Raw genomic sequence first — 19,723 nt, 5'->3', positions numbered from 1 at the left:
AAAACTTTGAGCACTGATGTGACACTCAAAGGAAATGCTCATTAAAGCGTTTTGGATTTTTAGATTTGGAATATTCAACTGGAAATATATAGTGCAGATACATTGTTTTTAAATTCAAAATCTGAAACACTTCTGGTCCTAAGGGCATGCCCAACCTATAGTAATATAAGCTTCATGAGGCCGGAGATCTGTTCACACTTGTGTCAGGTTTATAGCACAGGGTCTGGGCACATGGTAAATGTCAGCAACCATTTGTCAGTTGTACATAGAGTATTAGATCTTCTGGCTGATAACTTCATAGGTAATTTATGTTTATTTTACGTTCTCATCCTAAATTTAAAGTATGAATGAGTAAATTTTCTAAGTAAGTGTATGTATTTTACTCTAAATATAAAATATTTCTGAGATATATTATGTTGAATTTTAGGGGGGAAGGGGAAATCGAGGTCAGAAATATGTGCAAAAATTACACCTTGAAGAAGAAACTTCCATTGACATAACAATTTTAATAACACAAAGTCATGGTTTTGAAAATGTGCCTCAAACTACCTAAGAATTCAGGGCACGTAGTATGTAAGTAACTGTTAGGCAAATTTCATTTTGTTTATAAGCTGAAACATTAAAAAATCTGGTAAAATTCTCTTGCTGTATTATTATTGAATACTTGAAGCTCTGATTTTAATATGGTAAAGTTTTAGGGTGTGTCTTAATATAATTACATAAGGAATTAGTTTACCCAGGATAGTTTATTAATAGCACCTAAGACAAGAGCTAAACTGCAACATAAGCAGACTTTAAAGAGAATGCTTGCTAGAATAAATTTTAAAAACTGGAGAATTTGCTTTTCAAGGTTTTTTTTTTCTTAGTGTATGTGAGTATTGTAGGGAGGCATTTTGAAAAAAATAATTGAGAATAATAATGTATCTTATACTTAATAATGCTAAGTTTTCTTAAAGTTGAACTACACAGGCTGATTGAATCCTTCGCTTCAGTGAAGCTGCAGATAAGAGTAAGCAGGGTCACCTAAAGATAGATTTACTTAGAGGTTTGGCTGCCTCTCTGGAACCATTTAGCTTTGAACAGATTTCCATAAATGGAAAGAGCAACTGGAGAGACCCAGTACCTTGTGGATGATGTGCAACAGGTGGTAAAACAGTCATTGGGTTTTTGAAATAAATGCTTTCCAAATGACTGTTGTTTAAGACTGAGGCTTTAGCATTTAGGGAACTTTGAGACTAACTGGATTTTTTTCCCCCAATTAAAAGTTTCCTGGAAACAGTTTTAAAAGATTCATATCGTTAGTGTGTATTGCTTATGAATTTGTAATATGACTTTATGAAATTTGTATAAACATTTACTTTTAGTTCCTTTAGGGGACAGCTTAGAAAAATCTGTCAAGTTAGAAACTCTTAAATATTCATGTTTCAGAACCTCTTACAAAAATAACTATTCAATATTTTAAATCAGGGTGTGAAATTAATATATTATTAAGATAATAACATTTGTTCTTGAATTGCTGATTTTCCTGTAAGGTCAGTGGGTTGTCCTTAATTCAGTACATAAAAGAAATATCTGCCTGGCATGATGGCTCATGCCTGTAATCCCAGCACTTTGAGAGGCCGAGGCTGTTGTATCACCTGAGGCCAGGAGTTCGAAACCAGCCTGGCCAACATGGTGAAGCCCCGTCTCTACTAAAAATACAAAAATTAGCCGGGCGTGGTGGCATGTGCCTGTAATCTCAGCTACTCAGGAGGCTGAGGCAGGAGAATCCCTTGAACCTGAGAGGTGGAGGTTGCAGTGAGCCGAGATCATGCCACTGCACTCCAGCCTGGGCAACAGAGCGAGGCTCTGTCTAAAAAAAAAAAAAATCTGCATGTCTGCTCCATGAAAAGTCTATGTTGGGAACCATGGCATATGTAAGGATTGGTTAAGCTAGCCCCCCAGACCTCAAGAAGTTTACAGTCTTATAGGAATGATAAGAAATTATCATATTCTTGCCCTATGAAAGAGGAAATTGAAGTTTGGTAGAGATTAAGTTGCTTACCTCAGGTAACAGAAATAAGTGGCAGAGACTGGAACCCAAGCTGTTGGACCTGAAAGCCCAAACCACTGCTGTACACATTGTTTACAAGTAACATAATCAGCAAAGCATAAAGGAAGTGCTAGAAGAAGAGAAATACAAAGGGTGGTAGAATTTGAAGGCTTCGTGGGAAGAGTAAACTCTAAGGAAAAAGTCTTAGGTTAAAACCCACTGAGGCTCTGAAGAGAGCAAGGTTAATTTTAAAGAAAGTTCCCAAGTACTCTGGCGGTAAATCTAATGCATGTTGTTATCCATCTTTAGGCAGCCGTGCCTGGAGAGTACAGTCGTCCCTCAGTATACCTGGGGTATTGGTTCCAGGATGCCTCCTCCACCTGGCAGATACTGAAATCCTAGAATGCTCAATCAAGTCCCTTATACAAAATGCTGTAGTGTTTACATTGTATTTTTAATTGTTGTATTTTTTTTATTGCCTCTCCCCCCCCCCCAAATTTTTTTTTTTTTTTTTTTTTTTTTGAGGCGGAGTCTCGCTCTGTCGCCCGGACTGGAGTGCAGTGGCCAGATCTCAGCTCACTGCAAGCTCCGCCTCCCGGGTTTACGCCATTCTCCTGCCTCAGGAGATCCAGACCATCCTGGCTAACACGGTGAAACCCCGTCTCTACTAAAAATATTTTCAATCTGAGGTTGGTTGAATCTGCTGATGCGGAACCCTTGGATATGGAGGGCTTACTCAGTCATTCAAGAGAGTCTGTAAGGATTGAATTAATTGATTAAATTAATTTATTAATTGATTAAATTAAATTAACTTGGCATGATACATCAAAATACGTAATTGCCCTCACAGAGTTGTTAATCTACAACCAGCCTCTCCCTGCCCCTTCTTCCCTTCCTACAAGTTAGTATTGGCCTAAAATTGATGCAGGGTTCAAATTTCAAGGATCTTTCTTTGTTTTCCTTTGAGTAAGATTCAGAAATTTCTCAGTAATTTCTTGTGTTGTTGTTTTGAGAGTCTCACTCCGTCGCCCAGGCTGGAGTGCAGTGGTGCGATCTCGACTCACTGCAACCTCTACCTTCTGGGTTCAAGCAATTCTCCAGCCTCAGCCTCTCGAGTAGCTGGGAATTAACAGGTGTGTGCCACCACGCTTAGCTAATTTTTGTATTTTTTAGTAGAGACGGGGTTTCACCATGTCGGTCAGGCTGGTCTTCAACTCCTGACCTCAGGTGATCTACCCTCTTTGGCCTCCCAGAGTGCTGGGATTACAGGCGTGAGCCACCGTACCTGGCCAACTTCTCAGTAATTTCTAATCAATGTCATTGGTTACTTTATAATCAACATTCATTTTATATCAGTATTCATTTTATAAAATGTAGATACTAGCTTTTTAAAAATTATTTCTGTAATTTATATAGACAAATAGATATCAATGGCTTAGAGTTACTCGTGTTATTTTATATTTATTTAGTTTTCATTTCTCTTTCAGGAGTGAATATGTTTTTTTCTTAGTAATATGTTTTAGTCTTGTGTTTAGTGTATTTTTAATTGAGTAGAACTTATTTTTCCTCCAGTGGAAGCATCAGTTCATAGCAGTAATGCACACTGTACAGATAAGACAATTGAAGCTGCTGAAGCCCTGCTTCATATGGAATCTCCTACCTGCTTGAGGGATTCAAGAAGTCCTGGTATGTGAACTGTTCATTCTTACATTAAACGTGTCATATTACTTCATATGTCTAAAATAAAGTTTTGTTTTTTTAATCCAAGGGGATTGTTGGGAATTCTCAAAGATACCTTACACATGAATATATGACAGCAGTAATTGAACTTTATTTGTCAAGGCCTCCAAGTCTTAAATACTTAATTTTCATAACAAAGGATACAGAAAATACCCACTATAGGTAGACAAAATATTTATTATTTATTTATTTATTTATTTATTTATTTATTTATTTATTTGAGACGGAGTCTCGCTCTGTCACCAGGCTGGAGTGCAGTGCCAGATCTCAGCTCACTGCAAGCTCGCCTCCCGGGTTTATTTAGCCATTCTCCTGCCTCAGTCTCCCGAGTAGCTGGAACTACAGGCGCCCGCACCTCGCCGGCTAGTTTTTGTATTTTTAGTATGGAGGGCTTCACCGTGTAGCAGTGATGGTCTCGATCTCCTGACCTCGTGATCCGCCTGTCTCGGCCTCCCAAAGTGCTGGGATTACAGGCTTGAGCCACCGCGCCCGGCCGACAAATATTTATTAAATAGCTATTTATACTGTAATGTCTATTTCCTTAACTCTAGGCGAGTTATAAGCCTTCATAGTCCTTCATAGTATAATAGATGGGAGCAGTTGCCTGTTAGGACCACTTTCAATCCTTTATTCAATGATAAACAGGCAGTAACTCCAGAGAACCACACATGGTAGAGAGAGAAGGGAACTTTTGCCATATTTTTCACACATCCTTCAGATTGTGAGTTTTTATTTTTTTGTGGTCCCTCTTAATCTTTAAGAACAACTTTGATAGTCATTTTGTACAATTCTGATTTGTCCTAAATTTAATGCCTAAATGTTAATTTGACTTGATACAAAAAGACTGGCTCACCTTCTCGTTGGGATTTACCATAAGAGCAACCATACTTCTTAATTTGAATAGAATCCTGTGTATTACTCAGAGATATGAGAATAAATTTGCAGCATTTTTGGTCAATCTATTAATCTAAGATAGTATGTATTAAGTGTATCTCTTAATTGAAATAGAAATATCTTGTCTTGGTTATTTGTGCATATTCGAAGGAAGCCAGAGCAACATTATTGTATGTGCTAGAATACAAGATAACAATCTGTACCTACTGTTTTGGTGACTAAAACATCAGGACGCTTACATTAAATAAAACTTTAAATACTGAAAGGTAATATTTCTTGTCTGTAATGAGCAAGTTTTCCTTTTCATATTCTAAAATGAACTATAGGTGCTTATGTTTTACTGAGTACATATTTACAAATCTTTGAAATTTTGAGCCACATATTACCTGTTAAAAAATAATGATGGCTAAGTGGATAGAAAGTAATTATTAACTAACTCACTATTATACTATTATTTTCAAATGCTTTCACAACTGTTAGAATAATTTAGAATTTTTCTACATTGAGTTTGAAAGTATAAGTGTGAAAGAGCGGGGTGACTACTCATGGTCCTTGCTTTACCCAGAGAATTAACATTTTTCCTTTAAGTTGATTTTCCTTGCATTTATTTTCCTTGTATAGTTTAAATCATATTGACTATTCAGCAAATTAGCTCTTATCCTGCTTTGATTAATTCTTAATAAATCTCATCTCTTCTAAATACTGAACTATCCACATAAGAAACATTGATGGGGTGGGAAATTTTAATTTTCAACTTTTTTTTATAGTGGAAGTGTTTGTTCCTCCTTGTGTATCAACTCCAGAATTTATCCATGCTGCTATGAGGCCAGATGTCATTACAGAAACTGTAGTGGAGGTGTCAACTGAAGAGTCTGAACCAATGGATACCTCTCCTATTCCAACATCACCAGATAGCCATGAACCAATGAAAAAGAAAAAAGGTAGAGTATATTTATACATTTCTGAAAAGGCAGGTGAAAATTTTTTTCTTACCTTTTTCCTCATCAAGGGACATAGAAAATAGTATATGCTGTAGATTTAAGATTGATGTTATCTTAACTAGATATTCTCAAATAATCAACATTGAGATTTTAATTTAGTGTTTTAACATACTCATACTGTTTAAAGGAGTTAGTATGTAAGGCTTGAGGATAATTGTCTGACAATGATATCTAACAGGTGTTCGACACACAGAAGGCAGATCAGAGATTCCCTGCACCTTGTCTTACTCCATCTTCTCCTTATTGATCCTTTTATGGGTACTTGGTTACTTAAAAAGAAAACCACACACACACCATTTTATTCTTTATTTTACAAAGTCTTGTCTTCTCTTGCTTTCATGGATATTTTTTAAAAAGACAGACACACCTTTAGTCCCAACTGCTCAGGAGGTGAGAGGATTGCGTGAACCCAGGAGTTTGAGGCCAACCTGGGCAACATAGCAAGACCCTATCTCAAAAAACCTAAATAAACAGTGAGAGAGAGAGAGAGAGATCATACTGTATATATTATATATGTCACTTATATACTATATACAATATATGATACATAGTATGATATATAATATACTATATATATCATTTATTATATATCATGCTATTTTTACCTTAATACCTTCTGCTTTGAAACACTAAGATTGCTGATAGAGACTTCTGATTAGCATAAACTCACAAGTGGGTAAAGAACATTTCCACTTACTATTTGACTCCTGCTGAAATTTCTGCTCCCCTCATCCCAATAGCACATTTTCAACATCTTGAGGACATGGGCAGTAAGTGAGTCTTTTTCTGTTGAAATCAAGGGTAAAATTGGAAAGAAATGACATTCTAAGTAATTGAGTACTCATCTAATTCTCCTTTCTTCTCTAACTCTTCACATTTTAGAGTAAAATAAAGGTAAAAATAAAGGTGCATTTGAAATAATGGTATTTCCTTTTATTCATTAAATACAGTGTTTCAGATTGCCACAGTGTGTACCATTCTGTGGTCATTGTTGTAAGGGAGATGAGAATAAGACAATGTCTTCCCACTTGCAATACATATAGATTATATGCATCTCAAGAGAGGTATACATGAGAGAATTTAGGAGGAAGAATTACTTCCTGATGTAATCATTTAAAAACAAAAGGCATACATAGAAATAGCCTTATTTACCCACTGCCTGCTATAGCACTTGGCTGGTTGCATCCAATGAGAGCTGTCACAAAATACTTAAGAAATGTTTGTTTAGATTTAATGCTGGGCACGATGGCTCATGCCTGTAATCCCAGCACTTTGGGGGTCTCAGGTGGGCAGATCACTTGAGGTCAGGAGTTTAAGACCAGCCTGGTCAACATGATGAAACCCTGTCTCTACTAAAAATGCAAAAATTAGCCGACCGTGGTGTTGCATGCCTATAGTCCTAGCTATTCAGGAGGCTGAGGCAGAAGAATCGCTTGAACCTGAGAGGTGGAGGTTGTAGTGAGCTGAGATTACACCAGTGTACTGCAGCCTGGGTGACAGAGTAAGACTCTGTTTCAAAAAAAAAACACAAAAAACCCACACACATTTAAAGGAAGATGGAAAAGACCATGAAAAACGGGCCATGTAGGGAGCCAGGATGTGATATTCTATAAACTAGGAATGCCAATTGAATACAATTTTATTTATTTCTGTGAAAGCTCTTAATGACCATTTAAAAATTACAAGCCTGGGTGTGGTGGCTCACGCCTGTAATTCCAGCACTTTGGGAGGCTGAGGCAGGAGAATTGTTTGAGCTCAGGAGTTTAAGACCAGCCTGAGCAACATAGTGAGACTTCATCTCGAGGAATTAAAAAAAATCAGTGAGGTATGGTGGCACATGCTTATAGTCCTAGCTACTCGGGAGGCTGAGGCAGGAGGATCGCTTAAGCCTGGGAGGCTACAGTGAGCCATAATTGTGCCACTGCATTCCAGCCTGGGTGACAGAGTGAGACCCTGTCTCAAAGAAAAAAAAAAAATACATGTAACCATTCTGTCTGTACTTATTACCGTAAGGGAGACAATGAAGAGTAAGAGCATCATTATCTATATTTTTGTGGTTAAGGACATTTGGGATATGCAAACTTAGATAGGTTATTTTTTAATAGCAGTCCCTCTTTTTTTTTGAGATCCTTTAATATACTAATGTACATTGTGTCTTGCTGTCTTCCAAGAGAAGATAGCATATGGTGTTCTAAAAGTTAATATGAATATAGAACCCATTTTCCTACGGAGGAAATTTATCAAGGAACATGACTTTGGACATGCCACTTTATGAGAAAATAAATTAAACCTTTTTGCACTAACTTGTCTACTAAATTGGGCTTTTGTGCTAGAATTTAGGAGATGCTGAAGATGTTAGTTTTATTACTGTCGGATTCATATGTATAAATATTATTTAAATTGAGTGATTAAGCTATATTCTAACAGAGACCAGTGAACTTTATTTTTTGTTACAAACAGACTTCTTGATTAGAATTACCAGAATTCTAAAGTATATGTGTGCATTTTGAAATACAGATGTTCAAATGCTTTAATTAGCTCTTTATATAATTAATTATATAGATTAATATAATTAATCTAATGTTTCCTAATGAAGAATAGAGTGACATCAGAAATCTCAGATGTAGAACAATCACCAAATCAGTAATAATATATTTGATCGGGTCTGTAATCCCAGCACTTTGGGAGGCTGAGGCGGGCAGATTGCCTGAGCTCAGGAGTTCAAGACCAGCCTGGGCAACATGGTAAAACCCGTCTCTACAAAAAATATAAAAATTAGCTGGGCATGGTGGTGCATGCCTTAGTCCCAGCTACTTAGGGGGCTGAGGCGGGAGGATTGCTTGAACCCAGGCTGTAGTGAGCCATGTTCGCACCACTGCACTCCAGTCTGGGTGACAGAGTGAGACTCCATCTCTTAAAAAGAAAAGTATATGTATGTGTGTGTGTGTGTGTATATTTGATTTTAAAATACAGCATACTTAAGTATTTCCAGTTTATTTCTTGAGTCTGCCTCTCACTTGCCAGTGTTCATCCATCTGTGCTCAGGATTGAATGTAGCTCATTCAGGCTTAATCCTCTTTCATGTAGAAAAGTACATAGCCCTTACTTTTTCTATTCATTGTGGATGCTAGTCTATCTGAGAGAGCCTTATGGCAAAAATGAGGAGGAACAAAAGGGAAGGACACAAACCTTTATTAGACATAAAAAATCACTTGGAAGTTTTTTTACCCTTGTAATGTATCTGCATGTGGAAGTGGGGAAATTGAAACACTTAGGCTTACATTCTGGTGAATTAACTGATCCAGAGCAGTAGAGAGTGATATTTTTTACTTTTCCTCATTTGAGTTCAAAGGGCTTTGCAAATTATCAGATCTTCTGCAATAAGTTGCTAAAGCTGTTTCTCCCAATCCTATAGAACAGAAAACAAATTAAGTTTTTACTAGGATTTGTTTCTATTGCTATACTAATATAAAAGGTTGGCAAGGCCATGTACGGTGGCTCATGCCTGTAATCCCAGCACTTTGGGAGGCCAAGGCGGACGGATCACGACGTCAGGAGATCGAGACCATCTGGCTAATATGGTGAAACCCCGTCTCTACTAAAAATACAAAAAATTGGCTGGGCGTGGTAGCGGGCGCCTGTAGTCCCAGCTACTTGGGAGACTGAGGCAGGAGAATTGCTTGAACCTGGGAGGCAGAGGTTGCAGTGAGCCGAGATCGTGCCACTGCACTCCAGCCTGGGCGACAGAGCAAGACTCCATCTCAAAAAAAAAAAAAGAGAAAAAAAAAGATTGGCAAATCAAGGCTCTGACCAATGTATATGGCAATCGAGGTTCTGCCGATGTGTATGACAGAGATTACTACTTACTGCTATAATCTAAAATACAGAAGTGTTTTTAATACTCCTTTTAGAAGCAGCTTTTCATACAGAGTATATTTATCTACAAATTAGTGTCCATTTAAATGAATAATGTGTAATCAGAAAGTCTGCTAATCGTGCCTCTCATATTTTTCTTGTTTTCAATGTATGGTTTCAATATCTTATTTTTTCAGTTGGCCGTAAACCAAAAACCCAGCAATCACCAATTTCCAATGGGTCTCCTGAGTTAGGTATAAAGAAGAAACCGAGAGAAGGAAAAGGTAATGTGGGGAGGGTTGCTTTGGAAGTGAGATGATTTTTTTTCAGTTAGGTGACATTTTTGCATTTGTAAGAAAATTATTTCTAGTACATGCACATATGAGAATACTGTCGTTGGTAATAGTTCTTAATAAGGGATGTATCAGCATCATGGGGGGAGCTTTTTCAAAATACCTTTACCTAGTTCCTACACCACAGAGATTCTGTAGCCATAGTTGTATCATGGGGGATATAGGGACTTTTGGAAAAAGTCCTAAGGATGTCTGATACATATTCTCCTTAAGAACCCTTGACTTAGGGGATATGTGTATGTATAATAGCACCCATCCTCATATATAGCTACCCATAATTCAAAGGGGTTTACAACTAAGCCTTGTTTCTAATAGATAATTTCTTTCTTTTATTATTTTTGTGAGACAGTGTCTTGCTCAGTTGCCCAGGCTGGTGTGTGGTGGTGTGATCATGGCTTACTGCAGCCTTGACCTCCTGGGCTTAAGCAATCTTCCTGCCTCGCCTTCTGAGTTGCTGGGACCACAGGCGCATGCCACCATCCCTGGCTAATTTTTTTTTCTTTTTTTTTTTAAGTTTTTTGTAGAGATGAGGTCTTACTATGTCACCCAGGCAGGTCTTAAACTCCTAGGCTCAAGTGATCCTTCCACCTCAGCCTCTGAAAGTGCTGGGACTACAGGCATGAGCCACTGCACCTAGCCTGATACATAACTTCTTAACTGTTTAGAAGCAATGCAAGAATTCAAGGCAAGCTAAATTTTAATTTTCCAGTCAACAAATTTCAGTCACATCAGTCACAATTCAGAACAAAACCATGTTTTTGCTTATTTATTGACTGACTTTTATAGACAGGGCTGGAATGCAGTGGCGTGACCGTAGCTCACTGCAGCCTTGTACTACTCTGCTGATAGCCTCCCAAGTAGCTGGGACTACATGCACACACCACCGCACCCAGCTAATTTTTTTTGTTTTTTTTTTTTAAGAGATGGGGTCTCATGCTGTGTTGCCCAGGCAGGTCTCGAACTCCTGGCTTCAAGAGATCCTCCGGCCTCACACTCCCAGAGTGGTGAGATTATAAGCATGAGCCACTGCCCCTTGCCTATTTTTGCTTTAGAATTCGTGTATCCTGATTAAAGATAAAAACAGCACCGGCCGGGCGCGGTGGCTCAAGCCTGTATTCCCAGCACTTTGGGAGGCCGAGACGGGCGGATCACGAGGTCAGGAGATCAAGACCATCCTGGCTAATCTGGTGAAACCCCCGTCTCTACTAAAAAATACAAAAAAACTAGCCGGCGAGGGTGGCAGGTGCTTTAGTCCCAGTTAACTCGGGAGGCTGCGGCAGGAGAATGGGGCGTAAACCCGGGGTCGGGAGGCTTGCAGTTTGAGGTGAATCTGGGCCACTGGCACTCCAGGCCTGGGCGGACAGAGGCAAGACTCCGTCTCAAAAAAAAAAAAAAAAGCACCAACCTTCCCCCATTCTGTGGCTTTCTTAATTTGTCGAGTAAGATGTCGAGTAAGATGATTTCAAGTAACATTTCTTTTAATATTATTTTATTACTTTTTTTTAAATTTTATTTTAAAATCTTCTGTAGAAACAGGATGTCCCTATTTTGCCCTGGCCTCAAGCGATCCTCCCATATTGGCCTCCCAGAATGTGGGGATTATAGGCATGAGCCACCATACCTGGCCTTTAATTTTCTTGTCACTCAGATTCTGACAGATAAAGTATCATTTCAGTAGTGGTTTTAGATGTGTTCTGTCTGCCAGTCTGATAACCAAAAATTTATCACTTTCATGAATAAGTGTTTTCAGACCAATATGCAATAGTTGGATAAATTTTACATTAATATATTTAAATTTATTCTGTCCTTATTAGGTGGTTTGAGTTAATAATTTTAAATAATTAAAACAGAAATTAAGTCTAGTTAAAAAAAAAAATTGTCTCCAGTAAGCCTTCCAAGAAATTTGGTATTTTGATAGGCCAAAAAAAAAAAAAAGTGACATTGAACACTTATTCAGGAACTGGTGACCCAATTTGGGAGAGGCTTAGGATACTTTTCTTATTTCCTTGTTTGTTTTTGGTTGTTGTACACTTCTAACATCTTAGGTTTCCTCTTTTAATTTATATTGAAAACTTTAAAAGTTAACATAGCAGTAAGTATTAGAAAACTAAACTATAAATATACAGTTACTACTGTTGTCTTTTAAATAATTCTTATCCTCAGTGGTGTCACTTATACTTGAACATCTTTTACTTAACACTGGAGAAAAACTCTGTGACCAGTTTTTACCAATTTAAATCATATCTCATTACAATTTCAGTCTTGTATTAAATTTGAGGCCATGTGTTATAATGTAATTAATTAAAGCTATTACAGTCAAACCTATATTCAAAATCCAGCCAGTGTTTTTTCTTCTGTAAAATTGTGATGATAATATTTGTCATAGGCAAATTCCTTGTTACCTGGTAAAGAAAGCGTCTCTTTCTGAATCCTGTTTTCCCTAAAATCAGAAATAGAATTTTTAATAATTTTTTTCTTTAGAGACAGGGTCTCACTCTTGTCACCCAGGCTGGAATACAGTGACATGATCATGACTCAACCTCCCAGGCTAAAGTATTCTTCTGCCTCAGCCTCCCAAGTAGCTAGGGAGGACCACAGGCACATACCACCTTGTCTGGCTAATTTTAAAATTTTTTGTAGAGACGAGTCCCCCTATGTTGCCTAGGCTATTCTCATACTCCTAGGCTCAAGTGATCCTTCAGCCTTGGCCTCCTTAGAATTGTTCATTTTAACTTGGGGATGGCAACATGGGTGCAGTGAGTATTTAAAGATAATCTGAGGGCTTTTGATGAGTTTAATTCAAAACATGGAAACATTCAGATATCTTATGTGCAAGGCATTGTCTATGTTATACAAAACTTTCTTCCAGAATAAAATCTTTACTCACACTTACTACTATGTGAACAAAATAAAAATGCCCCAGCTACACATTTTTATGTAACTGAAGTTTATACATGGTTTGTTTTAATAGTTTTTAGGTAGTGATGCTGATGTAATAGAGTCCTAGAGATACAACTATAACATTGTGAAGTTGAAAGTCAGCTTTTTTTTTTTTTTTTGAGATGGATTTTAGCTCTTGTTGCCCAGTCTGGAGTGCAATGGCGCGATCTCAGTTCACCGCAACCTCTGCCTCCTGGGGTCAAGCGATTCTCCTGCCTCAGCCTCCCGAGTAGCTAGGATTACAGGCATGTGGCACCACGCCGGCTAATTTTTATATTTTTAGTAGAGATGGGGTTTCTCCATGTTGGTCAGGCTGGTCTCAAACTCCTGACCTCAGGTGATCCGCCCACCTTGGCCTCCCAAAGTGCTGAATTACAGGTGTGAGCCACCACGCCCAGCCAAAGGTCAGCTTTTTTAGGTCAACAGATGTATAATGGGCTCAATTCTGCGTTATTAATGAATTTACTGGATTTTCAGGGAAAGCCACAGTGAAAGTGAAATGCTAGAGAAAAAACATCAGTATTTTGATTGAAGGTGTTGGGGTAGTGGTGGCCGTTTCAGGACTCTTTTCTCTTCTTTTTTTCTTGAGACAGAGTCTCGTTCTGTTGCTCAGGCTGGAGTGCAGTGGTGTGATCTCTGCTCACTGCAACATCCGCCTCCCGTGTTCAAGTGATTTTCCTGCCTTTGCCTCACAAGTAGCTGGGATTACAGGCACCTGCCATCATGTCTGGCTAATTTTTATATTTTTGTAGAGATAGGGTTTCACCATGTTGGCAAGGCTGGTCATGAACTCCTGACCTCAGGTGATCTGCCCACCTTGGCCTCCCAAAGTGCTGGGATTACAGGCGTGAGCCACCATGCCCAGCCTTCTGTTCTTCTATTAATAAGAACTTGGCATCTAGAGGTTATGAAGGGAATAAAATACAAACAACCTGAAAAGCCTCTTCTCATGACCGCTGCCCACTACTCTCCACTCCTTAATAAGGGAAAAAAGAGTGTGATACTTTCTTCCTTTTGGGATTAATTTTTAAATTTTACTTACCCAGATTCCTTTTTGTTCTTTTATGCACATCCTAGCCATCTTCCCAGACTTCATGATGGCCTCTCAGTCCACTTTATTTTCACTCCTGGAATCCCACAGACATTATTTTCTATGATTATTTGGGATATAGTTAATTATGCATTGCTTTGTGATAGACCTTATATTGTTTCAAATTGTTATTTATTTCTTGCATTGTTGTTTAACTTGTCATCTGCTTTCTTTTCCCTTCTCAACTAAATTATAAATTCCTTGAGGCAGGGACCAAGTTTTAAATTCATCTCCTTAAGCATGATATGTGATGAATAAGCATTTTGTTCTGCAGAAATATTCTAATATTTCCTCATTTTAAAATTTTTCTAGCAGTGTGATCCAGAGCTAATGTTATAGTTAACATTTGATGAATACTTGACTAGTTTTAAGGAATTACCATATTTTTCCATTTTAGGACCTCAGATTTTAAGATATAAGTATAGACAATGAAATCCTTTAAATATTATCTTCCGTCTACTGGGTGTAATCAGTAGAAAGCGATTAGAAATTTTTTTTTCAATCTGTTTTTAGAGGCAATAATGTTCTTTTTTTTTTTTTTCTTTTCCTGAGACAGGATTTCACTCTGTCACCCAGGCTGGAGTACAGTGGTGTGATCTCGGCTCACTGTAACCTCTGCTTCCTGGGTTCAAGCAAATCTCGTGCCTCAGCCTCCCAAGTAACTGGGATTACAGGTGCACGCCACCATGCTCAGCTAATTTTTATACTTTTAATAGAGATGGGGTTTCACCATGTTGGCCAGGCTGGTCTCGAACTCCTGACCTCAGGTGATACGCCCGCCTCCCAGCCTCCCAAAGTGCTGGGATTACAGGCGTGAGCCACCACACCCAGCCAACAGTAATGTTCTTTGCTATCAAGTCTTAATTGACTGGTAGTACAGAGGAAAATGATAAGAAAATGCTTAAAGGGTTGAGGGTAGTTTGCACTTATAATATATATACCTCAGAGTTCATGCCTGTAGGTGAATCAAAGAAAAGTTTCTTACAAAAAGATCCTAGGTCTGATGCCTAAAAGTTTTACACATTTCATTGCATTTTGCTTGCCTGTCCAACAAAATTACTAAGTACCTTTTGATGAATTTTGATCATGGAATTTAGGGTTATCATATGATAAACAAAGGTATAAACAAATTTATTTTATTCAGAGTTTAAATCTGTATAAACTAATAAATTTGATTCTGTTTAATTCAGGTTAACTTTGCCTAAGCAATTATGCCTTTGCCTTTACTGAACTCAGAATCGAGGATAGGGTGATATGTAATAGTACAAATGCCAGAATCTGTATTTTAGCATCGTAACTGTAAGCATACGTAGGGGATACCATTTTTTAAAAGTAGAAACAGGCTGGACACAGTGGCTCACACCTGTAATCCCAGAATTTGGGGAGCCTAGGCGGGCGGATCACCTGAGGTCAGGAGTTCAAGACCAGCCTGGCAAACATGGTGAAACCCTGTCTCTACTAAAAATACAAAAATTAGCCCGGTGTGGTGGAATGTGTCTGTAATCCCAGCCACTCAGGAGGCTGAAGCAGGAGAATTGCTTGAACCTGGGAGGTGGAGGTTGCAGCGAGCCAATATTGTGCCACTGCACTCCAGCCTAGATGACAGAGCAAGTCTCCATCTCCAAAAAAAAAAAAAAATGTAGAAACAAGTATATTCAGGATTTTTAAGTTACGATGAAGGACACTTTATTTGCTTTTAATTATGTATTTATGTTAATGAATTTGTAATCAATGTCTGTCATTGTTTTTAAAGGAAACACAACCTATTTGTGGGAGTTTCTTTTAGATCTACTTCAAGATAAAAATACTTGTCCCAGGTATATTAAATGGACTCAGAGAGAAAAAGGCATATTCAAGCTGGTGGATTCAAAGGCTGTGTCTAAGCTTTGGGGAAAGCATAAGAACAAACCAGACATGAACTATGAAACCATGGGACGAGCTTTGAGGTAAAAACGCAAATGAGCTAGTATTCACACAAAATTTATGTATTTCTTTATATTGTCTATTAGCTGTTTAAAGAGAAGCTGAAAATCCTTTACAACTTTTAACTTTGGGGGATATTCTAGAGGAGCATCTTAGATTTGGAAGTAGATGGGGAGATAGGAGTTTGGTCTACATGCTTATAATTTTAACATAATTGGAAAATTCATTTTTGCAGAAAATATGCTTTTGTACTTAGGACTATTTCTTAATAGAAATTGTGAAGTTGTAGGCTAAAAAAAAGTTAAGCCTAAACAAATTATGGTTTCTAAAGTTAATTTGTATTTTAGTTTTTAGGAGTTTGTTATAAATGGATTTATGTTGATAGGAAAATTTAAGTTTTATCAGTTTGGCCGGGCATGGTGGCTCATGCCTATAATCCCAGCACTTTGGGAGGCTGAGGCGGGCTGATCACTTGAGGTCAGGAATTCAAGACCAGCCTGGCCAACGTGGGGAAACCCCATCTCTACTAAAAATACAAAAATTAGCCGGGTGTGGTGGTGCTCACCTGTAATCCCTGCTATTCAGGAGGCTGAGATAAGAGAATCGCTTGAACCCAGGAAGCAGAGGTTGCAGTGAGCCAAGACTATGCCATTGCACTCCAGCCTGGGCGACAGAACAAGACTCCGTCTCAAAAAAAAAAAAAGAATTATATCAGTTTGATAAACCCACAAAATTCTTTCATTGGAAAGTACATGGCTTCTTCTAATTAAAGGTGTTTTTAAGTGAACACATGGTTTATGTGACAGTATTCGCAAATCTCTACTAAGTTTAAGTGTGGCTTAGATAATTTTCCAGTAATATCAGTTTGTTTTATAACCTGTGTAAATCAGAAAAGAATTTCTACCAGTGTCAGTATAGTAAAATACTCAATGGTAAGGTAAATTATTTCTTTTAAGAAAAAGAATGAACTTTCAGCTACTTTATAGATCTTAAGTTTGTAGGACGTTGGCGCCAGGTTCCAACCTGATTCCTACTCTAAATTTGTAACCTTTTGAGCAGTCTAGGCAGTAAGAGTTTGTTTTTTTCTCATCTGTTATTAGGGATAAGGGAATGTTTCTGTTAGTATGCACTGTACATAGTCTTTTTGGTGGAGGTAGAGTGGGGTGGAGAAATAATATACTTGATTCATTTGGTACATTTTCCCCTTACAGATATTACTACCAAAGGGGAATTCTTGCAAAGGTTGAAGGACAGAGGCTTGTATATCAGTTCAAGGATATGCCCAAAAACATAGTGGTCATAGATGATGACAAAAGTGAAACCTGTAATGAAGATTTAGCAGGAGCTACTGATGAAAAATCATTAGAACGAGTGTCACTGTCTGCAGAAAGTCTCCTGAAAGCAGCATCGTCTGTTCGCAGTGGAAAAAATTCATCCCCTATAAACTGCTCCAGAGCAGAGAAAGGTGTCGCTAGAGTTGTGAATATCACTTCCCCTGGGCACGATGCTTCATCCAGGTCTCCTACTACCAATGCATCTGTATCAGCAACAGCAGCTCCAAGGTAAGTGAGGCAAACCATTAGTTATAATGTATTTACTTTTTTGAAAAGTCTCCTTGGTGAAAGCAAAATGTCCCTTTGCTTAATATTAGTGTTCTAAGAACCCAGTGTTGTCAGGACTTTGAAAAGTGCTTGATATTTTAATTATATTTTTTATTGTTGTTAAAGTAGATGTCTTGCTGGGTTCAGTGACTCACGCCTATAATCCTAGCACTTTGGGAGGCCAAGGCAGGAGGATTGCTTGAGGACAGGAGGTCAACACAAGCTTTGGCAACATAGACCTCCTCTCTATAAAATAAAAATAAAAAATTGCTGAGCATGGTGGCACATACCTGTAGTCCTAACTACCCAGGAAGCTAAGGCAGAAGAATCACTTGAGCTTAGGAGTTGGAGGTTGTAGTGAGCTAAGATTGCACCACTGTACTCCAGCCTAGGTGACAGACCCTTTGGAGACCTTATCTCCAAAAAAAAAAAAATAAAAAAAGTAGATGTCTTAAATTACCTGAATTGGTTTTTATGGTTTTATAGATGGAGTTTAATGTAGGCTTTAGTTGTTTTTTTTTTTTTTTGAGACGGAGTCTCGCTCTGTCACCCAGGCTGGAGTGCAGTGGCCGGATCTCAGCTCACTGCAAGCTCCGCCTCCCGGGTTTACGCCATTCTCCTGCCTCAAGCCTCCCGAGTAGCTGGGACTACTGGCGCCCGCCACCTCGCCCAGCTAGTTTTTTGTATTTTTTTTAGTAGAGACGGGGTTTCACCGTGTTAGCCAGGATGGTTTCGATCTCCTGACCTCGTGATCCGCCCGTCTCGGCCTCCCAAAGTGCTGGCATTACAGGCTTGAGCCACCGTGCCCGGCCTAGTTTTTAAAATATATTTGTGTCATGGTATGTTTGTGTCAGACATCAGGAATTGCCAGTACCTCTGTAAAATTTGGGAGCACTAGTTTTACACATTTTGGATTTGTATTCTTTTACTCAGGAGACCTATTTTCTCATTTGGCATTAAATATAATCAGCTTTTTTCTTTCTAATGTACTAGGACAGTTCGTGTGGCAATGCAGGTACCTGTTGTAATGACATCATTGGGTCAGAAAATTTCAACTGTGGCAGTTCAGTCAGTTAATGCAGGTGCACCATTAATAACCAGCACTAGTCCAACAACAGCGACCTCTCCAAAGGTAGTCATTCAGACAATCCCTACTGTGATGCCAGCTTCTACTGAAAATGGAGACAAAATCACCATGCAGCCTGCCAAAATTATTACCATCCCAGCTACACAGCTTGCACAGTGTCAACTGCAAACAAAGTCAAATCTGACTGGATCAGGAAGCATTAACATTGTTGGAACTCCATTGGCTGTGAGAGCACTTACCCCTGTTTCAATAGCTCATGGTACACCTGTAATGAGACTATCAATGCCTACTCAGCAGGCATCTGGCCAGACCCCTCCTCGAGTTATCAGTGCAGTCATAAAGGGGCCAGAGGTTAAATCGGAAGCAGTGGCAAAAAAGCAAGAACATGATGTGAAAACTTTGCAGCTAGTAGAAGAAAAACCGGCAGATGGAAATAAGACAGTGACCCACGTAGTGGTTGTCAGTGCGCCTTCAGCTATTGCCCTTCCTGTAACTATGAAAACAGAAGGACTAGTGACATGTGAGAAATAAAATAGCAGCTCCACCATGGACTTCAGGCTGTTAGTGGCAGTACTGACATAAACATTTGCAAGGGAAGTCATCAAGAAAAGTCAAAGAAGAGTTTAAAACATTTTTAATGCATATACGAAAACAATCAGACTTACTGGAAATAAATTACCTATCCCATGTTTCAGTGGGAAATGAACTACATATTGAGATGCTGACAGAAAACTGCCTCTTACAGTAGGAAACAACTGAACCCATCAATAAGAAAAAGGATTGAAAGGGACCAAGCAGCTCACTACGATATCAAGTTACACTAAGACTTGGAACACTAACATTCTGTAAGAGGTTATATAGTTTTCAGTGGGAGGGGTTGGGATGGGTGATCTTATTGTTACATATAGCAATTTTTGATGCATTTTATATGCATACCAGCAATTATTACTGTGTTCGCACAGTTCTCACTTAACTGGTGCTATGTGAAGACTCTGCTAATATAGGTATTTTAGAATGTGAATTGAAGAATGGATCCCAAAAACTTCAGAAAGAGGATAGCAAAAAAAGATCTAGTGCGATTTTTTATATATATATATATATATATATATACACACACACACACACATATATATATATATCATATAGCTTAAGCTGATTTAAAACAAAGGCCTTAGACTAATTTTCGGTTTTCTTTCTTGAAATAAGC

At 38.4% G+C, this 19,723-nt stretch overlaps 1 protein-coding gene across 13 annotated transcripts in view; it reads left to right on the top strand.

The window, feature by feature from the left end:
* The window catches only part of ELF2 (E74 like ETS transcription factor 2), a 130,479-nt gene extending 111,192 nt beyond the window's left edge, over positions 1-19,287 (top strand). For 7 of the 13 annotated variants that reach the window (XM_017884045.1, XM_017884038.1, XM_017884033.1 and 4 more), the window contains 6 exons: positions 3,605-3,718; positions 5,434-5,607; positions 9,720-9,806; positions 15,659-15,851; positions 17,040-17,390; positions 18,423-19,287. In XM_017884045.1, the coding sequence (XP_017739534.1) occupies positions 3,679-3,718; positions 5,434-5,607; positions 9,720-9,806; positions 15,659-15,851; positions 17,040-17,390; positions 18,423-19,047 (1,470 nt within the window). In that variant the 5' untranslated portion in view covers positions 3,605-3,678 and the 3' untranslated portion in view covers positions 19,048-19,287. The remainder of the gene's footprint in view (positions 1-3,604; positions 3,719-5,433; positions 5,608-9,719; positions 9,807-15,658; positions 15,852-17,039; positions 17,391-18,422) is intronic. The other 6 variants (XM_017884034.1, XM_017884047.1, XM_017884039.1 and 3 more) reach the window with 3 other exon arrangements.
* Positions 19,288-19,723: the final 436 nt, after the last annotated feature.

This window comes from Rhinopithecus bieti, unplaced genomic scaffold, assembly GCF_001698545.2.
Source record: "Rhinopithecus bieti isolate Rb0 unplaced genomic scaffold, ASM169854v2 scaffold_13709, whole genome shotgun sequence".
NCBI classification, from domain to species: Eukaryota; Metazoa; Chordata; class Mammalia; order Primates; family Cercopithecidae; genus Rhinopithecus; species Rhinopithecus bieti.
Note: the sequence above shows the minus strand (reverse complement) of the source record. Positions and strands in the feature narration are given on the sequence as shown.